The sequence below is a fragment of the Artemia sp. Qi Xiang Cuo genome, chromosome 19 (assembly GCF_049724085.1).
Source record: "Artemia sp. Qi Xiang Cuo chromosome 19, ASM4972408v1, whole genome shotgun sequence".
Lineage (NCBI taxonomy): Eukaryota > Metazoa > Arthropoda > Branchiopoda > Anostraca > Artemiidae > Artemia > Artemia sp. Qi Xiang Cuo.
This window is the reverse complement of record NC_142812.1, coordinates 47,455,568-47,473,736: the sequence shown is the minus strand read 5'-3', so window position 1 is coordinate 47,473,736 and position 18,169 is coordinate 47,455,568. Positions and strand designations below refer to the sequence as shown.

At 34.6% G+C, this 18,169-nt stretch overlaps 1 protein-coding gene across 1 annotated transcript in view; it reads right to left on the bottom strand.

The window, feature by feature from the left end:
* LOC148940931 (uncharacterized) overlaps positions 1-17,964 on the bottom strand; it is a 131,874-nt gene extending 113,910 nt beyond the window's left edge. Inside the window, exons 1-2 of the mRNA XM_089105114.1 lie at positions 17,832-17,964; positions 1,363-1,587 (exon numbers count right to left, since the gene is read on the bottom strand). Of these exons, the coding sequence (XP_088961240.1) occupies positions 1,363-1,518 (156 nt within the window). The 5' untranslated portion in view covers positions 1,519-1,587; positions 17,832-17,964. The remainder of the gene's footprint in view (positions 1-1,362; positions 1,588-17,831) is intronic.
* Between the last annotated feature and the right edge of the window lie 205 nt (positions 17,965-18,169).

Sequence of the window (18,169 nt, the reverse complement as noted above, 5' to 3'; positions counted from 1 at the left end):
TCGAGAAAGCTCTCTATGAAATCAAGTTTTTGGCATCGTAGTGAAAAAATTTTAAAAAAGCTGTGCACTTATATGCATAGCTTGTGCCACGTGTGTAGTAGGCAATAGCCCAGAGGCACTGCCAGCAATAACAATAACAACTGCCAAGCCCTCTTCTCATTTTTCCACCTTGCTACAATTACAATGAAACTGCTTATTCCAGTTTTACATATGTTGTTAGAGCTATTTTGATTGTAGCCACTGAATTATCAATCTAAATAGTTTGAGTTTAACACTCTCTGTGGATAGGTGGTCAACCAGGCTTCTTTGCAATAGCTAATAGCTTTGCAATTTGTGGCACTTGACCAGATTATTATTAGGAATGCTCAGTTGTTGTGTTACACGATTTTCTTCAAATAGCCATTGGTCAATAGATAATTTTAGTCCTTAGTTGAAGGTCACATTATCCTAACTCCTTACATAGGAGTCTCTCTTTTATGGCAACATAATCGCCATAAATTACCTTTCCTTTAATTATTTGGTTTTCTTTTCTTCCTCCTCTTGTCATTTATAGTTTCAAATTAATTAGCTATTTTTGTCTTTTTGATTTTTTGTTAGGTTCTCTTTTTCTATTTGCAACATTAAGTATCTGTAAAGAAAAAGTGGTTGTATTTGTTCTAGTCCTTACTGCTTTATCAAGTCGTAGTTTGGTGGTACAAAATGGCAGAAAAAGCACCTAACTCGCGGCCCAGTATCTTTGGTCACTCAAAAAGGGCACCAGCAATCTCAATTTCAGTTCAAATGGGCCCTCTTTCGATCTTACAGGACCATTACCTTCATACGACCGACCCTAGAAAAAAAAAACAATAAACACACATCCATGGTCTTTTTTTGGAAAAAAATTAAAAATTCCACATATTTGTAGATAGAAGCTTGAACCTTTTAAAATAGGGTTCTTTGATATACTGAATCTGATTGTGTGATTTTCATTACGACATCTTGTCTATTTGGGAGTATTTCTTCCTTTTTCGAAAACCGAGCATATTTTACGGGGTCGTACCTTTTGATAGGTAACATTAAATCTAATGGATTTCTTTGTCATTGACATGAAAACCAATTTTTTATGTATTAGTTGTTGGCAAAATTAATTTGTGTAGAGTATCAGTTACTATTGGACGGAGTCCAATGAAGCCTTAGCAGGAGTAATGGTAAGGCTCAGTAATGGAGCCTTACCAGGAGCGATGACGTAATTCATTTGCTTTATATTTTTTTATTTAAACAAACTGAACGATTGATTAAAAATTGAACCCAAATTCAAATAATCTGTGACACAAAATTTAATAGAATTGGGGAAATAAAAATAAAGCTTTTGAAAATACTTACTCTGCTATAAAGATGTCTTATTTTTGACTCAGGAGCTGCTGAGGTGTTAAGTTCAAGAAGCCACTTTTCAAATAAAACATTTGGGCATTTTTGAGGCTTTTTGGATATACGGCGCTGTGGCTTTGATACCTTATGGTTGATTGAAGAATCAGACATATTGATTAATAGAAAGATTCCAAATGTAAATTTTTATTAAAGAACCATCTAAATCCATGCAGCCACCACCTATAAAAGAGAATCTAATATGGTCAGACAAACTCATGGCATAGGGATGAAAGTGAGCAAAATTTAACACAGAACTTGTTAAAGCAAGAAACGCCTTCCAAAATAGAAATACCAATTAAAGTGTTTATTCAAATTGGAGGACTAAGCAGATAACTTCACACTGAATGCATAAACAAACTTACAAAATAACTGGCATACTGCACACAAAGTAGAGGAAGGGGGTTTCCACCGCTTCCTGTTGGCTCCAAAACAACTCACACCCCCTAGCAAATTATAGCACTTCTCTTCCGGAAGTCTCTGATCTGCTCCCCTCCCCCACTGCCCATCAAAACTAATGTCAAAGAGTAAACAACTATGACATTATAACCACGATTGAATTTCAACAAAAAAGAACATGCAAAGAACAAAGGCCAATGCCACCACTTGCAGTAGTTACTCACCATGACAGACTTTGGCATAATTTTTTTGTGTGTTTTTGTTGTATATAATATGTAGGTAACTCCTGTTGGCTCCAGATACAATCCACACCACCTAGCAAATTATAATCCTTCTCTTCCAGAAGTCTCTGATCTGCTCCCCCCCCCCACTGTCAATCAAAACTAAAGTCAAATAGTAAACAACTATGGCATTATAAACAAGATTGAATTTCAACAAAAAAAAAACTTGCAAAGAACAAAGGCCAATGCCAACACTTGCAGTAGTTAATCACCATGACAGACTGTGGCACAATTTTTTTGTGTGTAGCTTGTTTTTGTTGTTGCATAGAATATGGTGGTATCTTCTTCAGTATGACATTTTTTGCTGGTGGAGTGGGACTTTTTTGTGGTGGAGTGGGAGTGGTGGTTTTTTTCTGGAGCCATTTTTTGATTGGTCAGTGGGCCTGCCGTCCCACTGACCAATCATAGCAAAGATGTTGATACCACAAAACTTCGGAACTAGGCTAAGCATTGAAAGCTGAATCCTGCTTGAATAATCCTTGAACCAAAGCAAAGACTAGTGCAGTCAAGTTAGCATAGTCGTTTTAGTGAGAATTGTAAGAAACAGTTTAAAAATCCATGCTTTACTTTTTAGTCTTAACGTTTTTTATCTTTTTATTATTAGCAGAGACTGATACTGATTCTTTATATTTTAGTGCGCGTTTTTAGATTTTTTTTTTCTCTGCTCTTTTTTTGTAGATTATTCGAAAAAAAATTTGAGGACTTCAAAGCTTATAATTTGAATTTTTTTGGGGGGGCAATAATTAAGCCTCCTCCCGAAGCTATTCAGAGCATTGACAAAAAAAACTCACAGATTGGGCATCTGTTACCTCCCCAAAGGACTTAAATTAGTGGAGAGGTTTCCACAGTACTGCAGTTTAGTGTAGTGAAGTTTAGCATAGCTTACTTAGTGAGAATTGTAAGAAACTATTCTTCCATCTCAGTGTTTTTCTATCAGCAAAACAGATAAATACTGAATACAAGCCTCCTCTTAAGATAACTAAATTAACTCAAAGCAGAGACTAGTATAACTAAACTTCATTACAGTGTAGCCTAGTATTGCTCCTTTAGGGAAAATTTCAAGAAACAGTTCTTCCATCTCACCAAATAGATAAATACTAGAGACAACCTTCCTTTTGAGATTTGTATCATGAGAGATCCTTGTGGTTTCAAATAAGGTAAAGAAACTTAGTAGGCAGACTTGTGTCCAATAACAGATAACTTTAAACATTTATTTGTAATCTTTACAAGCAAAAGACTTGTAAGTTCTGACATTAATCCTATCAAATCAAAAGATTTTACACTGACTTTCATCTTTATGATATGCCTACTGCCTTTCTTGACCTCTCTCATGATTGACTAGGAGGGCAAGGTATATCCAAAAGTAGAAAATAAAAAAAAAACACATAGGTAGGTCCCAAAGTCAAATTGCAATACAAATCTGTTAGAATTTGCAAGGAAAACTAAAAAAAAACTGTAAATATCAAATACAACAAAACTAAATAACAAAATGTGAACAAACTACTATCAAACTAATTATTCACTTTTGCACTCAATCTCTTTTGTATTTTTCGATGTTTTCAGTATCCAGTGTAAATTTATGCAAGCATAAATTACGTATCATCATGGGTTCTAGCATTTCAACAGCACTATCCATCAATAAACTAAGCAAATCTTTTTTTTTACCCTTATTCGGATTCTTTTTCCCCAAATACACTTCTTCCTTACATATCTTTTTAGTTTCAGAATTTAAATAATTTCTTTTTGGAATAACGCTGCATTTCAGAATGATAACAATTTAACATAAAAAAGAAAACACTAAAGCCTCTGATGCAATCTATAGCTGCAGGAAATTGAGTAACTTAATCAATAGGCCTGATTTTAAAATCAGCAAACATTCTACAAGAAAGACAGGCTATAAACAGTGAGAACTCTTCTTGTGATGTGAAATGGCTGAAAGTCTCTGCAGTTAAAACAGGAACTGAGGTTAGTAATTGATTTAATATGGAATCGAAACTAAAGCAGGGTTGAGAACGGTAAATTCTCTGCAGTTAAAACAGGAACTGAGGTTAGTAATTGATATTGATTAGTAACTGCTGCAGTTAAAACAGGAACTGAAGTTAATAATTGATTTAATATGGAATCAGAACTAAAGCAGGGTTGAGAAGGATAGCAGTGATGAGTTTCTTGTGGTGTCCCTAAGAATAGTTGATACAAGTAAGAGCCTGGTAGTACTGATTTCAGTCACCATTGTATAACTGGCTGTCTTTCCTAGTGTCTGACCAGGAGACAGGGTATTTTGTGGAATATGCTGCCAAATTTGGATAGACTGAATTGGTTGTCGAAATACTGAGGGTTAAATTCCACTGGACATGTGAAGGGTAGTGGCATGAACTATAGCTCAGTTTTTGAATTTGCCCATAATAACAGCAACAGTCACCAAACCAAAACAAACATCACCATACCTGCATTTTCATATAAAAGATGATGACTGATGTCATAATTTTCATATAAAAGATGATGAATGATGTCATAATTTTCATATAAAAGATGATGAATGATGTCAAAAGGTACACCAGTACCTTTTGAAACGTTTCTTCTCTGGGGTACATTTCCGTGTTTGAATTACTTTTTTGCCTGATTCACTGTGATTTGTCTTTTATTCAAAAAAATGTTTTCCTTTTCAGATAATGTTCCTAAGCATCAAACTAGGAGAACAACTCAAAGTAATCTTAACTGAAACATTCATAGGACAACATTCATTAAAACCAACACAAAAGAATTGGCTTTATTTTTAACCAGGTTGATGTACAAAACATATTCTATTTACAGATTGTTCCACTACTTGAAGCTAGCCTGAAACAAAAATTTTAGGCCAATTTTAATCATGACATGCATTTTTGAAAGCATTATGACACCCATTGTTTTTACTATAGTTATAGTCTAATAAGACAAATGCCAATTATTTTAGAAGACGAAACTATGATTGATATATTTGAAGCACTACAAGGTAATACCACTATTGATATCCATTGTAGCAACTAAAAAAAATGTTACTGTAACAGTAACAGTAAAGCAGGGTTTTGTCTCATCCATATTTATAAGAAGTCTTTGGATTAACTTTATGCTATAGAACACACCAAGGACTACAGAAGAACATATCATCTTATTGACTTAGTTTATATTAGGCAGACAATTTAATTTTTCTAGATAAAAATATCAATAAAGTGAATACATTTTTCAGGTTCCAAGGTATAAGAATGGTTTGAAAGTTAATGTTAAGAATACTCATATGCTTAAAGTGGGGTAAATTAGGATAGAGATTTAATAGAAAATCACTTAGGCTACATAGATCACACAACAAGAAAATCAATAAAATAGTCAGATTTACTACAATGGGTAGTATTATTAGTAAGGATGGAGGTGTAGTAAAACACAATAAGAAGAGCAGCTAAGCTGCAAAGCGTTTTCCTAAAGTTGAAAATAGTCTGCAAGAACACCAAGACCAGAAGCTACAAAAATACAAAACTGTGGTAACTCTATAGCGTGGATGCTCTGCAAGGTGGAAAAAGAACTGCTAGAGATCCACAAAAGAAACGATCAATAAGAATTGACAAACAATGGTGTTAAAAACTTACATAACGGTATATCAACCAACAGGCTATAGGGTTTGACCTCACACTCTAGAACTATATTGAAAGAAAGACTGAGAAGTTTAGGCCAAATATTACAGACAAAGGATGAAAGGTTGCTTCAAACCATTATATTGGGTTTTTACCTCATTACTTTAAATTGCAGCTTGGAGCAAAATAAGGATTTTCACCTTTTGTTATGTCTGTGATGAAATATGCAGCCCTATTTTTATTGTCTACAACTACTATTACTAAAATCTTACCACAGCACAAAGCCACCGGAGGCCAACACAGCTACCCATGCTCCTCCTCCATCCCAATCTACTCAAAGCGTTCTTTCCATCTTCCAGATGGTTGGCTGTAAAGGACAGTCTTTGACAATCGGTAATCCTTCATCCACAGAGCATGCCCTAGCAAGCTCAATATTTCTCTTATAGCCATAAAAAGCAGGACTGAATGCTTTTTATCACAGTACATAAATTATAGGCAGTATGATCGTTCCCTAACTTACCCATTATAAAAACCCAGACCGAGGTGCGAGTACTCCAGAGAACGTAGAAACATAAGCGACATTAGATCTTTTCACGGGTAGACAAGTCAGATTTCTCTTAAACGCGAGACTTGGCTTCAATGTTGGAACACTAAATTTTAAGGAATCTAATTTTAAATTAATTTATTCCAATACATATATGAAAATCGGTAATTAGTAGTGCAATGTTATTATTAGATGTTTTTAGGAATTACAAGTAGGTTTCAAAGTCTCGAGTTGGTTTCAAAGGCATTTTGGGAAAGTTTCTGCCAAAATGTGTGTTCCAGGGTAACTGGACCGCTGATGGCAGATCAAATGAGAGGAGCTGTTTGTATGCGGCGATAAACATATATATATGTATATATATATGTATATATGTATATATATATATATATATATATATATATATATATATATATATATATATATATATATATATATATATATATATATATATATATATATATATATATATATATATATCCCGGCGCCGCGCCGACGGATCGACCGAACGCCGCTGACGAGAGGCCCAGTCGAACGCCACCGAAGTGTCGTACCGCCGCCGGCATGCCACAGGCGCACCGCCGCCGGCACAGGCGGCGGCGTTTGGTCGACTTCAAATTAATTTTGCGACAATTCATTATTGCGTCAACCGCAAAGTCGGAGCATTTTCTTCTCGTGTGGTTCAGTATTTCGATTTCCCTGATTAGAAATCAAGCAGGGCTTGCACTATCCCCGAATTTTCGGGTATTTTCCCAAAAATCTACGCGTCACCCCGAAAAAGAATTTGGTTCCCCGAATCCCCGAAAATCAGGCAATCACGGTGTCACCCCTAGAGATTTATCACCAGTGACTTTCCCTGCCAAATATTACTTTGCATACCATATTTTTTCACTACTCTCTTGTTCATTAATTTTCGTCTCTTTTGTTACTTTGCATAAATACCAGACAGATGCAATATGCAATTGCAAATATTGTAATATACACAGTTCTTCATATGTTGACAAAAAAATAATCGTCTTTCTGAAATGAGTTTCAGTCATTTCGAATGCAGTCTCCTAATCGCTATTTTTTACATCATTCGTAGTTAAGAATTTTATTTTCAAGTTGAATAGAATTATAGAACGCACTCACTACTATACAGCTTCCGCCTTCAGTTGGATTTTGAAATTGACAGCTGACAGATTGTTTCTACAGCTGAACTGTAAATTTGCCGATTTTTTTTTTTTTTTTTGCTGTTTTTAAATAAGATTTTCTTAATGTTTAATACTCAATTGTTGAAACCTTATAGAAAATACAATCTTCTTTCCTAAACATTTTTAGCCCCCCCCCCCCAAAAAAAAACCCTCTATTTAGAAAAAAATTAGCTATAGACTAAGCTATTTACAAGGTTGGGGAATTAAATATTTAACCGGAAGATAACCCAAAAATATGCTTCATAAATAAATTGTGAATTATTGTCTATAGGGGGGGATAGGGGGCTATCATTTTGAAATGATAATACCTCATTTTTTTATTGAAAGCAGGGACGCCAAAAAGATAAATAATTTTTTTCATTTTAAGTGGAGACGAAGAAAATGATATCAAATTCCCTGGGAAACGATTGAAATATTTTGATCGACCCAGAGCCCCCCATTAGGACTTGTTCATTGTCTTGTGTATTTTGAGATTTCTTATAGGCTACTGGCCTAATTTGGCTTTTGTGTGTGCTCCTTTTTAATTAGATTCCTTGGATCTTATTGAATATCACGGCGAATCTATGACTCAGTTTTTCAGTAATTTGAGGTATATCTGAATAATTTCAACATTTTTGTTGTTGTCTTTGTACCCCTTTGCTCATACCCTCAATTTTTTTTTCAAAGAACACTAAGCTGTTTAACGTTATTTGGCGTGTTTGTTTGAACCATACAGTGACCTAGTTAATTATTAAGTAAATTATTTTTCTAACGAAAGCTGAGATGGTATCCTATCAAGGTGATTTCCAGAGAGGGGGAGGGTATGGAGGTATTACATTTAAATGATAATATCTCGATTTTTTTTTTATTGAAAGCAGGGATCCCAAAAAGTAAATTTTTTTTTTAATTTAAAGCAGAAACGGCGTCCTATTAAGGTGGTATCCCAGGGGAGGGGGGGGGGGGTAGGGAACTATCATATTTAAATGATAATACCTCAATTTTTTTTAAGCAGGGGTGCCAATAAGTTAATTTTTTTTATTATTTAAAGCAGAGACGGTATCCTATCAAGATGGTATCCATAGGGGGGACATAGGGAGTTATTATATTTAAGTGATAGTACCTTGATTTTTTTTTATTGAAAGCAGGGATGCCAAAAAGTTGAAAAGTTGACAAAACTTAACAAGATTTTCGTGAGTTATACTTGATACAGCACTTGCATGGTTTTGTTGTCAAAAGGGAAAGGGACAAATGCGTCCAAGCCGTTTTTTTTCTTGATGATGAAACGGGTTTACTTTGAAAACATTCACTCATAAGTGAACACATAAGTGATTCACTCAACACAACAGCAACCTTATAAGGAAATCGAAATATATTTTCTTGTGATTATTATCGCTTCTAATCAGCAGTTGTACCAAACCTATCCTGCTCAAGTCATCCTCAGGGCTATACTGTGGTTTTTATCCTTCCAATTTTTTTGTGCATAGGTTTTTTTATCTTATATTTTCCATTCTTATTTTTTTTTTATTTTTGTTTTTAATTTTTTTTCCATTAGTCAATGTTAAGAAGTCCTCCAAAAAAAAACGTCCCCCCAGATCCCAAATCAAATTCCATAGTGCAAGATACCCATGCTGGTTGGTCAAGCACATTATCTGAAAGTTCTAATTATAGCTCCAATTCGGAGAATAGGACAATGATAAATATAGGTCCTAATGCAACCAAAAATGATGATAATGGGTTTCAAGAGGTCCTCTCTAGAAGCTCTAAAAAAAGGACAAAAATCTCCCCAATTAAATGCATTTCCCCTCTCCCTGCCCAAGATCCTCCCTCCAAAAACTTGGGAATTTACCTTAAAATTACTCCCACTACCCCTTTTGAAATAAAAATGATCACTGCAATAAGAGTTGCAATTTTTAAACTGCTAAAATCAATGTTCTCTCTTAACATTAACCGTGATGGATCTCTGCTAATAGCTGTAGATTACCCAACTTGGAAAACCTAACTCTAATGGCCTAAAAACTAGTAGATACTTCTTATTCACACTGAAGGATAAAATTGATATCCCAGAAAAATTAGTCCTATTTGGGCAAATCAAACCACACAAGGAATACAGACCTAAGCCTATTCAGTGTCAGAAGTGTTTCAAACTGGGACACATGACAAACAAATGCAATGAAATTCTCCAAGAGTGTAGTAATTGTAAATCTTTCCATCCTAAAGAGCTGACAACTTGCAACAACACTCAGCCTACATGCATCAATTGCAAAGGCCCATATGAATCTACAAATAAATCATTATGCCCTGTGTACAAGAAAAGAGCTCTAACACTTCAAATATCAACAGAAAAGGCCATCCCATACCCCTTTGCAGCAATGGAAGCAAATGCTGCCCAACGATACCAAATAAAGCCTGTAATGAAACCAACCAAAACCCCCAAGTCAAATGCCCCCAATGCATCAAGCACCCCGTATAAAACACCATCTTCTAAGCCCCCTAGCTCAAATCCATATCAGAAGGAATCACCAAGCCAACAAGCCTCCTTTTCCGGTGAGATGAGGTCAGCCTGTCCCCCCCCCCCTCCCAAGAAGAAACAAACCAGAAATACTACTAGGAATCAATCCCTTAACCAACAAACAGGATGCACAACCAAAAATGCAATCCCCAAATATACGCTTATTCATTCTAAACTGTAATGCAGTTCAGGCCATGAACATACATCAACTAAAGAAAAAAAAATTATTGCAGAATTGGCAAAAATCTACATCCCTGATGATATGCTCATTCAAGCAAAAAAAGATCTTGCTTTACTTTTAACAAAGCTGAATATTGATACACAGCCATATGAAGAATAAATCAACAACACAACATATATTAATACTCCAATGGAATGTAAGATCACTCACAGAAAATAAGCTAAATGAACTAATATCATTTATGCATAATAATTCCATTAGTATTGCTTGCCTTCAGGAAACTCATTTAGCCCAAAATCAACAAATTAAGTCTCCGGGATATACTATCCTGAGAAAGGACAGGTCATCAGAGAGAAAAGGAGGCGGTGTAGCTTTGATAATAAATAACAAGATAAAATTTTATGGCATAACTTTTCCAGAATTTGCAAATGATGTTGATGTAATTGGTATCAGTGTTTGGCTGAATAATTTAAAAACCTACATAATAAGCTTTTATAACCCTAATGGCCAAGCTACAGATGCCAAGGATTTCTTTAATTATAGAAATAATTCTAATATGTTAAAAAATATCATTATTTGTGGTGATTTCAATGCCCACAGCTTTTTGTGGGGGAATAAACCAGCAAATAAAGCTGGTAAATTCATTGAGCATATGACTTCAAATATTAATGAATTAGCTGTTAGTACCCCTCCAAACCTGAACACATATTTCAACCCCAAAAGTGGCAGATTCTCCACAATTGACCTACAAATTGTGTCATTAAAGTTTTTGAACAAAATTTACATTAATAAAATTGATAGTCTATGTAATGACCACTTTGCTATAGTTTGCTCTCTAAATGAACCTGCTGAAACTTTATCTCATACCTCCAAATATATCAACACTAAAGCAGATTGGTCTATGTTCCAAAATAAGCTAAATGATGAAATTACAAGTTTCACCCAAAGTTCATGCATTTGTAACACAACAGTTGACAAACATGCTGAAGCATTGACATCTTTACTAATAAATACAGCTAATCATGCTATCCCCAAGACAACACCTAAGAAAACATTCCCTAAACAAATTCCTAAAGCATGGTGGACAAATGAGTGCCTAAATAAATGGAGGATAAAAAAGGCAGACAGAATTCATAAGAAAACCATCACCTACTACATATTTAAAAAAATTACAAGCAGAATCTAATCTAAAAAGGACTATAATAGATGCTAAATATAAATGCTGGAATAATTTTGCAAATAATCTCTCCAGAGAAACGCACGAGCCAATTATACATAAATTCATAAGCCACATCTGTGGGAAAAAGACTTCCCCCAACCCACTCCTGTATGAGCTTTTACATAATAATACCCATTATGACAATGATAATGGAAAAGCTAACCTATTTGCAACTCTTTTTGTTAATAAGCCAAAATCAAATAATCAAAACAAACTGTCCACTATTCCCATGAACCCAAGTTACCAACCACGCCCAGGATCCGAGTATATAACCAATCCATTTTCAATCCAGGAATTGAAGAATGCAATACCTCAGATTAGGACCAAAACTAGCAGCAGCTATGACAATATACACCCTACATGGATAAAGAATCTCACACCTTCATACAAACAAGAACTGCTAAATTGTTATAATCACGCTTGGGCATCTTCTAGGTTCACCAATATATGGAAATGTTCGTCCCTCCTACCAATCCTAAAGAAAAATAAACAAAAAGATAACCCTGAGTATTATAGGCCCATAATGATTACACCTGTGATGGGGAAAATAATGGAGAAAATGATTTATCACAGACTCCTCTGGTTTGTCGAAAAAAATAATATGATCCCACACACTCAAACTGGATTCAGGAAATACCACTCCTCAACAAATGCTTTCATTTTGCTAACAAATGCAATAAATGAATCTTTCTCAAAAATAATATCCTAGTGGCAGCTTTCCTAGATTTTGAAGGGGCATATGACAATGTGAACCACCAAAATCCTTTTAAATAAACTTGCAAACCTTGGAGTACCTCCTAAGCTAGTATCTTTTATTAAATCCTTCATAGAAGTGCAAAGTTTCATTGTTTGTGTTGGTTCAGCATCTTCACCCCAAAAGACAATATCCAAAGGCCTACCTCAGGGAGCAGTCCTCAGTTGCCTCCTATTTGCCCTATATCTCTGGGACATGAACCTACCCCACACAAATCTACAATATGCTGATGATCTGGTGCTATGGTCATCTGGCAACACCTTTCAGATAGCACAGTCAAATCTGCAAAAGTCACTTTTCTAGTTTGAAAAATTCTCTCAACATTCAGATTTACCAATTGCACTCACCAAGTCAAAAATAATCCAATTTCACTGGAAGCGAAACCATGTTAATGCAAAACTAACTCTAAATAAAACAACTATTCCAGAAGATAATAATATTAATTCCCTAGGTCTCATGCTTGACCAAAAACTTAATTTCCACCTCCACATTTCAAACACAATAAAAAAAATGCTATAGAAAAGCAAATATACTAAAAAAACTTCTTTCCACACCCTGGGGCTGTAAGGAGAAAACCTTACTCTAGTTTTATAAATCACATATAAGACCCCATATTGACTATGGGCTCATCGTCTATGGTGCATGTGCAAAGACGCAGATGCAAAAAATTGAAACAACACAAAATTATATAATACGTCTCATATTTGGTCTTAGGAAACCCACAAGAACCAAGTTTCTGCTTATGGAGAGTGTATTAACAACAATAAGGGAGAGACGTAGCTTTCTCTTGATAAAACATCTTACAAAAATTGAATCAAATAGCTCACACACATTACATTATTGGTTAAGAAATCCAGCCTTGTATAGAGGTATTGCAGATGAGTATGCCAATATTCAAAAAAAGTTCCCTGTACCAGCAAAGTCTATTGCACCTACTTTACCGCAATCCCCTCCATGGAATTGGTCACTTCCCATATTAAATACTGGATTTTCAAAATGGAATAAAAATTTAACCCCCATTGCTTTTGTCCAGAAAAAATTTGCAGAACTTAATACAATTACATATAAAAATCATTTCCAAATATTTGTTGATGGATCAAAAATGAATGAGAAGGTTGCAAGTGGTGTTTTCCTTCCTCACCTGAAAATTGCAATGGGCGAGAGATTATTTAATAATTTATCTATAGTGTCTGCTGAGTTAAATGCCATAATCATGGCATTAGAACACCTTTTGCAAAACCAACCTTTGATTGAAAACTCGAATAATATTATCATCTATTCCGACTCTCTATCAAGCCTTGAGTTGCTGGCCTCAGCTCCCCAATATAAGTTGGACATTGACACTTATCATTGTCTCAGTATTATTGATAATCTTGCTTCAAGTGGCATAAAAACTTATTTTCAGTACATTCCTAGCCACTGTGGCATGAGTGGTAATCATCAGGTTGATGAAATAGCAAAAAATGCTATAAATATTGACCAGCCAAGTGGGAGACCAATCCCAAATAGAGATATTTACCGATGGAGGCTATCAGATATTGATTTGAATAAGATTAATCCTATCCTTTCCCCCTTTCCCAATAAGTATCTTTCTAAAATTTATCATAGAATTCGTTCTGGAACAAGTAGACTAAATTTCCTTGCATTCTCATATAAGCTTTCTAACTCAAGTGGTTCAATTCCCCTGTCCCCTCTTTGCAGGCATTGTAATATGAATAATGAAACAATTGACCTTTGCCTATTTGAATGTAATATGCTGACGTCTGCACAACATACCTTGCTTTGTAGACTGTTAAAATACTTCAAATACTACAAAATCTCACTATCTGCCAAGAGCCTAGCCAACTATACCTGCACACAGAGCATAGAAATCGACATCTATCATCTTATATTTGAACTCCTAGAGTCGAAAGATCTGCTGAATGATATCTGAATATATCTTATAAATATGAGGCAATCAAGCCAGTAGCTCTGTAGCCCACAGAGTGAAGCAAAAGGAAAAGGGCTAAATAGTTTTACTGAAAAGCTTGCTTGCTGTTAAATAGAAGAAGAAGATAAGTACCAGGCAGATTCAAACTAAAATGAATTGGTGCAACGAAAGCGATATCGACATCCCCACCTAACGCTGTGCTCGAGTGACAATGGCACCCTTTGTCCAGAGCCCAATTTACATTAAAAGGCCAGGTCATAATAAAAGTTTTCAATTTGGGATGTTCAAAGGAGTCTTTGACAGTCTTATGACCTCAAGGTACTAGATGTTGTAACGTTCTTAAGTATCTACAGGGGTTTAAAAAATTCGATCACCCCACAAATGATTACCAAAAATATGCACAAATATAACAAATGTAACATTTGGAATATTATAACACTTTTTTCAAAGCTTTGTAGAAAAGCAAAAAAGGCTAAATACCCCTAACAACGCTTAAAAGCTATTTTAAAAAGAAACTCTTTGGAAATTTCCATGGAAATGACCATAGCAGAAGCATTGAGTCTGGGTGGGGATCAAAGAGGAGTCTTCGAGTATTTTGACCACATGTAACTTATTGTTGCGACTTTCTTAAATTTGGTAATTTTTGTAAGCATTTGGAAATCAAAGCTTAAACTCAATAACTGATACTAAGAGACCTAACATTTTGCTTGGATTAAAAGTGACAAACTAGGATGAAAATCCCAACCTTCCTGGAGCTACTTCAGTTTGCACATTATTTAATTTAATTACATTTAAAATGGATGAGCTTTTCATTTTTTACCTAAGAAAATAGCTGGCACTTCATTTTTCTTCATACCAAATAAACCATTAAGTGTTTTTTTTATTTCATTGTAATTGAAATGTTCTCATGTGAAGTGTTCATCATGTATTTTTCAATTTGATTATTTACTCCTTTTAGATGCAGTTTATAATTTGACTGATATTAGGTATTTATCTGTTTATAATTTGGAATGAATCCCAAAAAGAAACAATGAATAATATCCAAAAGAGCAGCCAAAACCAATAAAAAAGCAGCAGTTCAGCCTTAGCCTACATGACATATATTCTATAAAGAAGCAAAAAAAAACTTTAAAATGCATTTTTTTAAATTGTTATTAAAAACCAGTTTTTAATACAAGAAGGCTTTTAGGAATCCAAATGAGAAAACAAAACAGTCAATATGAAAGTCGCCCATTTCAACTGTTTTAAAGGTGACAAAAAAGAGATAGGCCAAGGGCATTATGAAAAAATTAAGCTTCTAAGTTCAAAGTTATATTCAAAGTTTGTGCCCAGATAACTGACGAATTTGGTGATACAGTATTTGAGGTTTTGTATGCAGTAATGCTTGATGAAAAAACTACTAATTTTGGTAATTATTTATGTTAAGAATACATAGCTAATAGATACTTCAACTACTCGTATTATGCAAGGGTTCTGAAACGTCACAGCCATTTCGTTTCTAGCAGATTTCTACTTCTCTTGATGAATAACGAAGAAAACCAGTTTCCAGCCAACGACTTGTGAATTTTTGAACTCATGAATAGGCACCAATCTGTTGTAAATTTAAGCTGTGATTTGAAAAAGACTGATGAAAACATTAATGTTTGCAGTCAACATTGACCGCGCCAGTGGCGCGCCCCTGACATCTTACCGGCAGCGCGGCATGGCACGCTAATTTTGGCCCCACCACCGCCGGTCTTCCCTCATCAGCACGCTGGGGTCTATATATATATATATATATATATATATATATATATATATATATATATATATATATATATATATATATATATGTAGTAAGGGGGAATGGTAAGGAATAGGATGAATGGTAAGGGGGATTTCAAAAACTTTGAATGACCTTTATAAATTTGTGATTTATAGCAATGGAACCTTACAAAATAGATCTTCTGTTTAAATGAAGTACAACAAAATTGTTTTCAGCTTCAAAACTTTGCTCAATCCCAACTTATAAGGTTTTAAATATATGCAAATACATTTCCTAAATTTTGGAAATAAAACATTGATATGGCTTAAAATTCTGTTCAAATAACTGAAATTGTATTTTCAGAACTAAAGCCAGAGAAAAAGAAACTGATAATGGGTAATGGGTATTTCAAAAACATCTTCCCATGACATAAAAAACATCTTCCCATAACATAAATTGTCCTCTAAAGTCAATTCTGATGTTTATAGTGCTCTCTGTCTTAGCGCTTTAGAAATATTTAAAAAAGCTTCTAAAGTAGAATTTTGGAAAATTTTGAGTTTGGGGGGAAGGGGGATTTCAAGAACAACTTCCCATGACATAAATTGTCCTCTGAAGTCGATTCTGATGTTTGTAGTGCTCTATGTCTTAGCGCTTTACAAATATTTAAAAAAGATTCTGAAGTATAATTTTGGAAAATTTTGAGTTTGGGGGGAAGGGGGATTTCAAAAACATCTTCCCATGACATAAATTGTCCTCAAAAATTGATCCTGATATTTGTAGTGCTCTATGTCTTAGCACTTTAGAAATATTTAAAAAAGCTTCTGAAGTAAAATTTTGGAGTTTGGGGGTATAGAGGGATTTCAAAAACATCTTCCCATAATATAATTTGTCCCCTGAAGTCAATTCTGATATTTATAGTGGTCTATCTATTAGTGCTTTAGAAATATTAAAAAAGCTTCTGAAGTAGAATTTTGGAAATTTTTGAGTTTGGGGGAAGAGGCATTTCAAGAACATCTTCCCATAACATAATTTGTCCTCTAAAGTTGATTCTGATGTTTGTAATGCTCTATGTCTTAGCACTTTAGAAATATTTAAAAAAGCTTCTAAAGTAAAATTTTGAGTTTGGGGGGAAGGGGGATTTCAAAACATACTCCCATGACATAAATTGTCATCTAAAGTCAATTCTGATATTTGTAGTGATCTATGTCTTAGAGCTTACAAATATTTAAAAAAGCTTCTAAAGTAGAATTTTGGAAAGTTTTGAGTATGGGGCAAAGGGGGATTACAAAAACATCGTCCCATGACATAAATGGTCCTCTAAAGTTGATACTGCGGTTTGTAGTGATCTATGTCTTAGTGCTTTAGAAATATTTAAAAAAGCTTCTAAAGTAGAATTTTAGAAAATTTTGAATTTGGGGGGAAGGGGATTTCAAAAACCTCTTCCTGTGATATAACGTGTCCTCTGAAGTTGATTCTGATGCTTTTAGCACTCTGTCTTTTAGTGCTTTAGGAATATTTTAAAAGCTTCTAAAGTAGAATTTTAGAAAATTTTGAGTTTGGGTGGAGGGGGATTTCAAAACATCTTCCCATGACATAATTTGTCCTCTAAAAACGATTTGGTTATTTGAGCTGGTCTATTTCTTGTCAAATCCTTTCCCTATTTAATAAAGTTTAAATGGCTTATCTACACTTGCCACCTGCATGCTACCCTTAAGGGGTTATGATAAACAAAGTTGTTACATTACAGACCTGCTATCATTATACCATAACCAAAGTCAGCAGGGGTAGAAAATTAATTGGCTTATAATGGAAATAGGATTTTGGAATATATTTTAATGAACAAGGTTAAAAGCTGAAGTTGTGTAAGGTAAGCAGTGATTTATAATTATAATAGTAATATAGGATGAAATATGAGCTAAAACAACTAGTAATGAGCGGTAATTTACCATTATATAGAGGGGGGATGAGTGGAGGTAGGTACTTCAAAGTACCTTCCCAGGACATACCTTAGCATGTACATCCATCCCTGAAAGTTTTGTTTTCCTAACCCAACCCCTTTCCAATATATCCAAAAGTAACTAAAGTAGAATTTTACCACCAAGTCTAGGCTAATAGCAAGATGACCTGGTATACTAAATTTAATTGCATCTTGATAATGAACGTAGAATCCTCGCCTCTTCCCTGAGGACTTAATTGCATCTTTTCCATAGCATGCAAACTATTCAAACCTGAGGCCAGGGTTGCCGAAACTTTTAGGGACAAGTGTCTAAATCAGACAAAAAGGACACTTTTAGTGTCCCTCTAGATAATTAGCCAAAATACAGGGTTGCCAAAATGAATTTTCAAAACCTGCGAAAAAAGTGCCGAAAAACCTGTGAAATTCGTCCTTCTTAGTTCTGCTACCTAGCGGTCTGTTACCTGCATGAGATCTGC